This window comes from Dasypus novemcinctus, chromosome 9 (genome assembly GCF_030445035.2).
Source record: "Dasypus novemcinctus isolate mDasNov1 chromosome 9, mDasNov1.1.hap2, whole genome shotgun sequence".
Taxonomy (NCBI): Eukaryota; Metazoa; Chordata; class Mammalia; order Cingulata; family Dasypodidae; genus Dasypus; species Dasypus novemcinctus.
The window spans coordinates 114,049,992-114,062,454 of NC_080681.1; the positions used below are offsets into that span (position 1 = coordinate 114,049,992).

The window sequence follows — 12,463 nt, forward strand, 5'->3', positions numbered from 1 at the left end:
GTGAGGTAATGTCTGTAGGGGTGGAATCTGTGATGAGCTGGGGGTAAGTATGAGCACAAAGAAGGGACAAAATGGGGGCAAGGGGTTACCTTCGGGTGGGGTTTTCTGGGTTTGAGGGGGGCTGGGGATGGGAAGAGGGGTAATATGGTCCAAGAAATAGGTGGGAGGGAGGGGCAACATACAAACATGGGAGAGTGCCAGAAGTTCATTGAGAACTAAATGTTGAGTAAAACGTATCAAAGTATAAGTAGGAGGGTTACCTGGTTAGGACGCTCAGGAGGTATGGTCTGATGCGGGATGGACTCCGAAGGGAATAGCTGAAGGCTCATTTTGCCAAGGTGGGTTCTACCATTGGGTGGGGTGGACCCATATCCTGGGGAAGACTAATGCCGTCGAATAGAGAGAACTGTATCTCTCGTGAGAAAGGACGGCTCCCAGGGCATTAGATTGGCAGGCGTTGTGGGCCCTAAGGGGAGGGGAAAATGGACGTGCAATGGATGGAACAAAGGTAAATAAGGGGGCAAAAGAGGAGTTATCTGAGAGTACACGAGGATGAATATAAAACAGCTAATATTACACCAAAAACATATAGGGGACGACAGACTAATAATGAAAACCATAAGACAAAACATAGGATAACTAAAAAATTTAGAAAACTGTACAACCTAAAGTATGGACCACATAGTAAGCACAAATGTTACCTTGTTTGAAAACTATAGTTTCGGAATCTGTACATCAGTTTCAGGAAATATGATATGAATAAGTTAAAAGATTATTGCTGTGGAAGGGAAAAGGTTTTATGGTGGATCTGGGGAAATACTGTATATTGTATATATGAATTTTGGTGATCTAAGACTCTTCTGAAGCTGGCATTATGTTGGGATTCACTTTACGGGAAGTTTTGGATCACAGAGTGGTTCAACAATGGCAGCGGAGGAATACTGATATGGGATGTTATTGACAGGATATATATGGTTGACAGGGAGTTATACAGGGCATATGCCCAGGGTATATGGTAATGTCTATATATACTCATAGTGGAAACAATTAAAAACAACAGCTGGGGGGGTACTGGGCTCCTGGCCGGGGGGTCACTGTTGTGGGCCCTGGGAGAGCAGCGGCAATCCTCCAGGTGCAACGGCAAGAACCAGGAAGGAAGGAGGGCCCAACAGTGGGCTCTTGATACTAATGGCTACACTTTTGAGCCTATGCACCTGCAATAAGAACAAGGCCTAGAGTAGCATTGTGCCTGGGGGTTTCCTCCTGACAGCCTTCATGTTACTCAAATGTGGCCACTCTCACAGCCAAACTCAGCGTGTAGATGTGATGCATTCCCCCCAGCGTGGGACACGACACCCGGGGATGAGCCTCCCTGGCACCGAGGGATCACTACCACATACCAGCTGAAGAAGCAACTAGAAAATGACCTTGAATTAAAGATTCAATGCGGAACAGCAGAATATACCTGTCTACATATAATAATATGACTTCGGGAAGCGGTTTGACCTAATGTAAGGGGGAAATGGAAAGGAGAAATGAGATTATAAGGCTGTGAGTCTCTAAAAAAGAGTCTGGAGGTTGTCAGAAGGAATACCCCTATGTACAACTGAACAGAGTCTAAGAGACAGATAAGGTAGATACAACCCCAGGTATTGGTTCTTTTGAGGGATAAAGAGACCCACGGGTTCTATGGTCATGGCAGAAGGGGTTCACTGCCATGACAGATGGCCCTTCTTTGGAGCTGGTGTTTCTGCGTGATGGAAATGGACTCAGAGGGGATCTCTTTTCACAAGACTTGCATGCTACTTTATTGGAATTGTAGTTGGTGCTGGGTTTAAGATATATGTAGGGGATTTGAATCTCTGGACTGATAATATGACACCCAGGCCCAGAGCCTCAACAGACTTCAGCTCCTACACTTTGACTTATTGGACTTACTCCACTCAGCTAACATGGAGTTGAAGAAGGTCAACCACCACAACATGGAGCCTAGAGTGTCTACAACTAGAAGCGGGAAGAGTGCATCCAGTACCCATGTGGAATCTAAGCCCTCACTTGACATAGGTGTGCAATGGACACAACCAATCCAATGTCCACAGAGAAAATGTGGAATGGGTGTGGGAACGGTAGCCATGGGGGCTGCTGGGTGTGGGGAACGGGAGGAAGAGATGAGATGTGGAGGCGTTTTCGGGACGTGGAGTTGTCCTGGATAGTGCTTCACGGACAATTACGGGACACTGTAGATCCCCCCAGGGCCCACTGGATGGAACGTGAGAGAGTCTGGGCTATGATGTGGACCATTGACTATGGGGTGCAGTGATGCTCAGAGATGAACTTACCAGGTGCAATGGATGTATCACGATGATGGGAGAGAGTGTTGCTGTGGGGGGAGTGGGGGGCGGGGGCGGTGGGGTTGAATGGGACCTCATATATATTTTTTAATGTAATTAAAGATAATAATAATAAATAAATATTAAAAAATAAATAAGTGACAAAATGAAAAAAAAAATAAAAAAGGAGATAAGAGGAGGACTGAGATGGACTACTGATGTTTAATTTATGCAGAAGTTTTAATTAGCTTTACTGTAAAAGTGTGAGAAAGTATAGAGTTGATGATAACACATTATATTGAGTGACAGCTGGTTTATAAATCAGAATGTGGCTGAAAAAGGTAGTCTAGGATGTAGATGCCACTTGATAGAAAGCTAGAGAATAATCTAGGGACTGAATAACACAGCAAACCCAGAGGTAGGTAAGAATTGTGGTTGATGGTACAGATGCAAGAGTGTCCTTTGTGAGCCAGAGCAGATGTACATCACTATTGCAGATTGGTGGGAATGTGAAAAAGCATGGGAAAAATACACCTGGAGTGACCAATCAATTGTGGTTAACAGTATTTATGTAATATTCATGTATCTGTGTGAAAGATGTACTGTGTTAATAATGGGGGAGTATGGAAAAAGTGTGCCAAATGTACATTATGGACCTGGTAATAGTCTGATGATATTATTTCATAATCTGTAATCAATATCCCACCACAATGTGGTGTGCTGATAGAGGGGTATAGTATGGGAATCCTGCACATGTGCATGATTATTTTGTAAGTTTACAACTTCTGTAATAAAAATATATTTAAAAATAATAGGGTGGGTTGGGGGGAAAATACACCAAGTGTAAGATAAGGACTATAGTTAGTAGTAAGATTTTGATGCTATTCTTTCATTTGTAACAAATGTATCACAATGCAAGGTGTTGGTCATGGATTGATGTATGGGACCCCTGTATGATGTTGTGCATGTTGGCTTTATAAGTTCACAGATTTTACTGTACACTTATTGTTTATGTATGGTCATATATAAATGCTATAAATATAATAATAGGGTGGTTTTGGGGGAAAGTGCACCAAATAGAAGATACTTTGGTTGGTAGTAATATTTTGAGGATGCTCTTTAGTCATTAGTTAAAAATGTTTCACAACAATGCAAGATATTGTTGGTAGGGTGAGTTTGAGAGTCCTGGATGATGTTATATAAGTTCATTTTGTAACTTTACAACTACTACTATAAAAAAAGCAAAGGCTAGGAATTCTCAAGTCCCTTTTCAGCTTCTTCATAGTGTTGGGTGAACCTTAAGTCTCTGAACTACTTCTGCTGAAAATGGCAAAGAATATGCCCTGGAATTATTGCTTGCCCAGTATTATTTAAATTGGTTGCACAGTATCTGTTATTTTGGCACCCACTGTTTGCCTAGTGATCTAAAATGGGGAATTTATTCACATGTACTTAATCCCTGCACCTATCTTTTACAGAGAATTTAGCAAACCTTTATTTCCTACTGGAAGAGCTGGGGTCTTGCTTTCTGAAATATTGCACCTTCTATGCAAACAAATGGTGAGTGTTAAACTCCTCAGTGTCAGATTCAATAACATATTAAGGAGGGCAGTGATCTTGATTTGTAAATAGCATACATCTCTGTATGCAAGTAATTCTATTTCCTTTTACTATTTGAAAAAAAGCGTGACATCTCTGCTTCAACCTACTTTCTTCCCAAGGTGTATTTATCCCTCTGTTTACTAGTACCTTGGGAAAAAATTGTTTAATTGGAATTAAATTTGGTATAATTTTTTAAAATCTGAAGATCCATTTTATTTGCAATTAATAATTTTGTCCTCTCTTGAAACAAAATGGGTATATTACTTATACTTTCTAAGAAATTTCCATGAAAATTCCCCTGCTTTCAAAGAAAGAGCATTCATAAAATGATTAATTTTGTTATTTCTGGATCACTGGATAGGTAATCTGGTTAGAAATAGGTAGAAATGATTCTGTAGGATTATAAATTAATACTACAAATTAATCAAAGTTAATTTTATTTTAGTTTAATACATACTTCCTGCAAAGCTCTGTGTTAAGTACTTAGTCTACAAAGATAACTAAGCATTCAAAGAATTTATAGGCTAGAGGGGGGGAAATAAGTATAAACAAATAATTTCAAAAGAGTATAGAATTGCTACATTAGAGGTCTAAGGTGCTTGGAAAGTGTTGTAGCATCACAAGGTGATGAAATATCTAAGATGAGAAACATCGAAACAAAACAGAACTTGGGAAGCGGATTTGGCTCAACTGATAGAGCGTCTGCCTACCATACCGGAGGTCCAGGGTTCAAACCCAGGGCCTCTTGACCCATGTGGTGAGCTGACCCATGTGCAGTGCTGATGCGCACAGGGAGTGCCATGCCTTGCAGTAGTGTCCCCTGCATAGGGAAGCCCCCAAGCAAGGAGTGCGCTCTGCAAGGAGAGCCGCCCCATGTGAAAAAAAGCACAGTCTGCCACAGGAGTGGCGCTGCAGTCAGGGAGAGCTGACACAGCAAGATAACGCAACAAAAAGACAGATTCCCAGTGCCGCTGACAAGAATGCAAGCGGACACAGAAGAACACACAGTGAATGGACACAGAGAGCAGACAATGGGGGGCAGGAAAAGGAAAGAAATAAATAATCTTTAAAAAACAAAACAGAACTTACACATGAAAAATTTTTAGACATTTCTGACTTAATCAAACCTGAGCCAAAGATAATTATGGTGATAGACTTCAATCTTTTATGTAGGCCTTGATAAAAAATTCTCAGAATTTCATTTCTCCCTCTTAATTTACAGAAGTCCTTCTATATCCCTTTTGTGTAACAGTTATTCATAGATATAGGTGTACAAATTAGTTTGATCTCTAGATCTAGCTAATTACCTATTTGTTAGTAATGCTCTTTGTTTGATGTCACTGAAATTTTTACTGAACCTCAAATTGTATATCCAGAATTCCCTTTCTCTCCTACATCCTTGACTTTAGCCCTTATTTAAAACTCAAAGTCATCCTTACCATTTATTTGTAGAAATAGAAAGCAAATACCGAATGAAGCCAAATTCTCGTAGAACATAAGCTGTGGAGTCAGACTGCCTGAGTTTAAAGCCTGGTTACACCAAGTTATCAGCTGTATCTTGAGCAAATTATTCTGTGAAATAATGAATACAAGTTTCTTAGATGAACGCTTCAGCCTCAGTGTCTGACATTTCCCTTTTTTTCTGTGACTATCTTCAGGCAGTAGACTTGTACCTCCTTACAGTGGGACCTGCTGTCTAAATTTTCCAGGTGTTTTCTTGGCTCAACCTTGTGCGTCTTGCCCTTCAAATACTGCTTGTTCCTGGTTTAGGAACAACAACTGCATTAGGCTTTCTCATACCAGGCAGTGTAATCATGATGTAGTATAAAGACTGATTCCAGTTAGGCTTCCTGAATAGTTTTAATAGCAGATACAAATATCACTTTCTAGGACAAAAAACACTATTGAATTTACAAACTTGTGTACTGGCATCTTTTTAGGTGCTTATATTCATACAGTCCACATACCAGCTGTCCCAGAACCTGATTTGTCATTTGATAAGTAAATTGAATTATTGAACCCAAATATCAGTCTCCTAAACAGCTGTACTTCAGTCACTCACCATTACATTTACATACATTCCTATGTCTCTGTACAAAAGCAAAGAGTCCTAAGACATTGACTTCATGTCAGCAAAGGAAAGTTTTGATCTGTTGGTCTTCAGGGTTCTGCATTCTTAAAGCAAGCATTCTTTTCCTTCTTCCAAATGAAAGTGAATTAATTGGATTTATCTTTGTTTTAGAGCCATAAGAAAGTAGGAGCCTTGTGGAGGGAGGCTGACCTCAACTGGAAAGACTTTTTACCTGAAGGGGAAGATGTACATAATTTTCTCTTGGAGCAAGTGAGTAAGGCTTATGTTTTCCTGTTTGGTAATAGTTGGTCTATTTCATAGAGGAACTAAAGGTCAGTATTTCAGTATTTCAGTCATTAAAATTATATCAATGGTAGCAGATGTGGCTCAAGCGGTTAAGAACCTGCTTCCTGGGAAGTGGACTTGGCCCAGTGGTTAGGGCGTCTGTTTACCACATGGGAGGACTGCAGTTTAAACCCTGGGCCTCCTTGACCTGTGTGGAGCTGGCCCACACGCAGTGCTGATGCACGCAAGGAGTGCCATGCCACGCAGGGGTGTCCCCCACGTAGGGGAGCCCCACACACAAGGAGTGCGCCCCATAAGGAGAGCCGTCCAGCGTGAAAGAAAGTTCAGCCTGCCCAGGAATGGTGCCACACACACGGAGAACTGACACAACAAGATGACACGACCAAAAGAAACACAGATTCCCATGCCGCTGACAACAACAGAAGCAGACAAAGAAGAACACGCAGCAAATAGACACAGAGAACAGACAGCTGGGGCAGGGGGTGAAGGGGAGAGGGGAAAAAAAAAAAGAACCTGCTTCCCACATGGGAGGTCCTAGGTTCAGTCCCTGGTGCGTCCCAAAAAAATCAAAAGCAAACAAATGAATGAAAAAACCAACTAAAGGAAGCCAGTGTGGCTCAGTGGTTGAGTGCCAGCTTCCCATATATGAGGTCCTAGGTTCAATCCCCAGCCTCAGTTCCTTAAAAAAAAAAAGTCAAAATAGAAATCTTGATCAAGGTGGTATTGTTAAGTTCATGCTTTCAGACCACCCCAACTCTATACTCACTATATGATTGATAAAATATAAATGAAAATGTAAAAGACCTACCACATGCAGAAAACAGGCCATATATCTCCAGGAGCCAGAAAAGAAAAAGATTAAGTAATAGTAGTAGAGCTGAAGCTGCAGGTCTTCTGAGCTCTGGGTCCAAAAGCAGAAGAGAGGCAGCTAGAAGTTATTTCTGTGGGATAATGGGGACAAAATACCCACCCCTTCTAAGACAGAAGATTGGAGACATGCTTACTGCATGAAATCAGGTAGGGCTCCACAGACAAATAAGTACAAAAAAGTAGACATAATCTTGTAACCAGAACCATAGTTAGGCCACCTACTGACTTGGCAACTAGATCCAGAAATTCATATCACAAGGCAAAAGCCCCCTTGGCCAATATGGTTCAGTCCTAAGTGTGGAATTATAGGGGGTCAAGTAGTGGCAACTTCTAGACCAGGAAGACTGATGAGAGAAAATAAACCTTCTCGAAATGATCTTGAAAAAAAAAAAGATCTTGCAAAATAAAATTCTAAAACACATGAGGAAAACTAAAGCTAAGATAGCCAACAAAATCAGCAATAAGGAGATAATGTTACTCTACATGAAAGAAACAAATACACCAATCTGAAAATAACTTTAAAATAGGTATACTGTTCTGGTTATTTCCTTATGTGTAATTATTGTGGACTTCACCTTCTTTTTGGGTTGCAATGTGTATATACAGGGGAACACTCTTGCCATAACAATAAGAAACAGTATAAAGCATAATTTCTGTTGCATTGCTGGACTCAGAAAATGGAAGACATTTCCAAGGGACCAAAAAGAAGAAAAAAAGCCATAGATAAAACCTGAACTCTGTGCCATAAGCACATCTAAAGGACATTTTGCCCTAAGGGCAAATACCATTTTCAAGGTTGTTAGAGATCTTGGAAGAAAGTTGAATTGGTTCCAGTTTAGTATCACCCTAGCAAAATCCAAACACTCTTTGGAGGAAAGCATCCACAACTTAGGTCCCCATATTTCCTACAAATTAGCACCATTCATTTAACATATAATGAGGGAAGCGGGTGTGGTTCAAGTGATTGGCTTCCACCTACCACATGGGAGGTCCCAATTCGGTTCCCGGTGCCTCCTGGAGAAGGTGAGTGGGCACAGCAGGCAGGCATGGCGAACTGTTGCAACAAGATGATACAACAAAAGAGACACAGAGGAAGGACAATGAGAGACACAACAAACCAGGGAGCTGAGGTGGCGCCAGTGATTGAGCTACTCTGTTCCACATGGGAGGTCCCACGTTCGGTTTCTGGTGCCTCCTAAAGAAAAGACGAGCAGTCAGAGAGAGCACACAGCAAACCGACACAGGGAGCTGACAGCAACCGCAAACAATGAGCAGGGTGGATGAAAAAATAAAATAAATCTTTAAAAAAACCCAAAACATATAATGAAATAAGTAACCATGAGTGAAAGTAGAAAAACAGATAATAAATGGTAGACTTAGACTTAAGTAGACTTAAGATAATGGAATTATCATCATGCATACAATATAAAATAGCACTCTCTAAAATGTTTAAAACAGGAGTTCTTAACCTTTTTTGTCCCACAGACCCCTTTACCAGTCAGGTGAAAACCATGGACCTCTTCTCAGAATGTAGCAGCAGCTATCTTATTATACTTAGCCAGCTTTGGGTCTAACAACTACTGTAATTTTAAAATATGGATGAACGTAAGCAATTTTTTGAGATATGCAACAACTGTAATGTGATAGGAAATGAATAGTACTGTAATTTACTGCTTACATTTATAAGTGAAGGAGATGCTAGATTTCAGTTAGAGGTCAGAGAAAATAAAGATAATAAGTTGATTTTTTTTTTAATTCAAGCTCACGGACCCCCTGGTTAAGAATCCCTGATTTTAAAAATAAGAGAACCATTAAAAAATGGGCAAAGAGGCTAATCAAAATGACTGGGAAGCTTTGAAAAAAAATTAGAATTCTAAGAGATGTATATGTTACAAGATTTGAAGAATATAATGAGAAAATCTGTATATATGTCTAATTGGAGTCCCAGAAGAAAAACTAGACTGAATGGATGAGGCAATATTTGAAGAGACTGTGGATAAGACTTTTTCTTAAGAATACAGGAAGCACGTGTATACCAGGCAAGATAATTACATTTAAGGAAACTGCATAATACCAGAGACAAAGGGAACATTTTAAAGGAGATAGAAAGAATTGTATTACCTACAAGGGAAAGACAGATTTTGTAGTAGCAATAATGAAAAACAGAAGATGGTTTAATAATTTCAAAGTGCAGAGAAAATAGCAATCTAGAATTGTCTCTCCAACTAAACTTACCTTTAAGAATGAGGGCAGTAACTGTTTGGAAACTCAGTAAAACACTTCTGAATAATTCACAGGTCAAAGAAGAAAATAAAAGGGACGTTAAAAAGTACTTTGAACTGTCTGAAACAGAAAACACAACATATCAAAATTTGTGCAATGCAACTAAAGTAGTACTTTGAGTGAATTTTTAGTACTAAACATCTGTATTTAGAAAATAAAAAATTTCTCTAATGACCTTAGCTTTTCTTTTTTAAAACCTTTTTTAGGTTTACAGGAAAATCATGCAGAAAGTACAGTTTCCCCCTTCATACATACAGTTTTCCCTATTAACACTTTTTTAAAAAGATTTATTCTCCCACCCCCCAACATTGTCTGTTCTCTGTGTCCATTCGCTGTGTGTTCTTCTGTGTTTGCTTGTATTTTCATTAGGCAGCTCCAGGAACTGATCCTGGTACCTTCTGGAGTATAAGAGAGGTGATCATTCTCTTGCACCACCTCAGCTCCCAATCTGCTGCGTCTCTTATTCTCTCTCCTCTGGGTCTCTTTTGTTGTGACATCTTGCTGCGCCAGCTCTCCACATGGGCCCACACCCCGCATGGGCCAGCTCACCACATCAGCCAGCTTGCCTTCACCAGGAGGCCCTGGGCATCGAACCCTGGACCTCCTGTATGGTAGACAGGAGCCCAGTTGCTTGAGCCATATCTGCTTCCCCCTGTTAACATTTTGTGATAGTGTAGAACCTTTGTTAGAACTGATGAAACACTGTTATTATAATCATACTACTAGCTATAGCTCATAGTTTACAGTAGAGTTCACTCTTTATGTTGAACAGTTCTGTCAGGTTTTTTCCCTGGTAATTTATATACCACCTAAAATTTCCTATTCTATATCTACTTTCAAATATATAATTCAGTAGTATTAATTGCATTCACAAACTTGTGATTCCATCACTATCATCCATTGCCAAAACTCTTCCATCACCCTGATCAGAAACTCCCCACCAAGTAAACATAAATTCCCCATTTCCTACCCCCACCTGACCCCTGGTAACCTCTATTATAGTTTTATATTTTATGAAATCATATATACTGCTTATTTCATATATGTGAGATCATACAATATATGACCTTTGTGTCTGGCTTATTTCACTAAACATGATGTTTTCAAGGTTCATCCATACTGTAGCATGCATCAGTACTTCATTCTTTTTATGGCTAAATAATATTCCACTGTATATATATACCACATTTTCTTTATCACTTCATCTGTTAATAGACAGTTGTGTTGCTTCCACCTTTTGGCCATTATGAATAATGCCTCTGAACGTCTGTGTGCAAATATCTGAGTCCTTGCTTTCAATTCTTTGGGGTATATACTGAGAAGTGGCATTGCTGGGTCATATGGTAACTCTATTCATAGTTTTCTGAGGAATCTCCAAAATGTTCACAGTGGCTGCACCCTTTTACATTGCTGTCAGAAATATACAAAGGTTCCTATTTCTCTATATCCTTTCCACATATTCTAGTGGGTGTGAAATGTTATCTCATTGTGGTTTTGATTTGCATTTCCTTGATAGAGCTAATGGCATTGAACATTGTAAATGTGGTTTTTGGATATTGTGTATCTTCTTTGTAGAAACGTCTGTTCAAATCTTTTGCCCATTTTTTAATTGGGTTGTTTGTCTTTTTGTTGTTGAATGTAGGAGTTCTGTATTTATTTTGGATATTAAACCCTTGTCAGAGATATGGTTTCCAAATATTTTCTCCCATTCTTTGTCTTTTTACTTCCTTGATAAGGTCTTATGATGCACAAAAGTTTTTAATTTCAATGAGTGTCCATTTATTTTTTCTTTTGTTGTTTGTACTTTTGATGTAAAGTCTAAGAAACCATTGTCTAACACAAGATCCCAAAGATGTTTTCCTATGTTTTCTTTTGGAGTTTTATAGTTTCTTGAGTTACTTTTTGTATGTAGTGTGAGGTGGGGTCCACTGTCTTCTTCTGTATGTGGAGATCCAGTAATCCTATCACTGGATTTGTTTAAGAGACTGTTCTTTCCCATACTGAGTAGACTTGGTTACCCTTGTCAAAAATTAGTTGACCATAAACATAAGGGTTTATTTCTGAACTCTAAATTTGATTCCATTGGTCTCTATGTCTGTCTTGTGCCAGTACCATGCTGTTTTGATTACTGTAGGTTTTAAAATCAGGACATGTGAATCCAACTTCGTTATTTTTCAAGATGGTTTTGGATACTTGGGGCTCCTTACCCTTCCCTCTGAATTTAATGATTAGCTTTTCCACGTCTGTGAAGAAGGCTGTTGAAATTTGCATTAAGATTGCATTGAATCTGTAAATTGCTTTGGGTAGAATTGACATCTTAACGATATTTAGTCTTCCAATCCACAAGTGTGGAATGTCCTTCCCCTTAAATAAATCTTCTCTGATTTCTTTTAGCATTGTTTTGTAGTTTTTCCTGTGCAAGCCCTTCACATTCTTGGTTAAATTTATTCCTAGATATTTGATTTTTTTAGTTGCTATTTTAAGTGGGGGGGAAAGCCATTCCTCAGATTCTTATGGAATTACAAGGGAAAGTGAATAACCAAAACAACTTTGAAGAAGAACAAAGTTGAAAGTCTCATACTTCCTGATTTCAAAACTTATAACAAAGCTAAAGTAATTAAAACAGTGTGTTACTGGCATAAGGATAGATATATAGACCAATGGAGTGGAATTGAGAGTCCAGATTTAAATCCACATACTTATGGATTTTTGGGTGCCAAGACCATTCAATGGGGAAAGAATAGTCTCTTAAACAAATGGTGCTGGTACAACTGGAAATCCACATGTAAAAGAATGAAAGTGGACCTCTACCTCTCACCATATACAAAAATTAATTCAGAATTGTGGGAAGATGGCATTGGAGTAGGCATGCAGGGAGAAATGGAGAAAGAGCCAAAAGCTGTCTGAGGGACCTGCTTTGGGGTCAGCAGACCAGGAAAGTACTATACAATTCCCAGGAAGATGAGGAACAGAGAGATGAAGAACCTGAAATAACAAACAT

The 12,463-nt window shown here is 39.4% G+C and overlaps 1 protein-coding gene across 50 annotated transcripts in view; it reads left to right on the top strand.

Annotated features, from left to right (window-relative positions):
- The window catches only part of EIF4G3 (eukaryotic translation initiation factor 4 gamma 3), a 439,835-nt gene that overhangs the window by 409,806 nt on the left and 17,566 nt on the right, over positions 1 to 12,463 (top strand). For all 50 annotated transcript variants that reach the window (XM_071217722.1, XM_071217735.1, XM_071217737.1 and 47 more), the window contains 2 exons: positions 3,809 to 3,890; positions 6,175 to 6,273. In XM_071217722.1, coding sequence (XP_071073823.1) covers positions 3,809 to 3,890; positions 6,175 to 6,273 — 181 coding nt within the window. The remainder of the gene's footprint in view (positions 1 to 3,808; positions 3,891 to 6,174; positions 6,274 to 12,463) is intronic.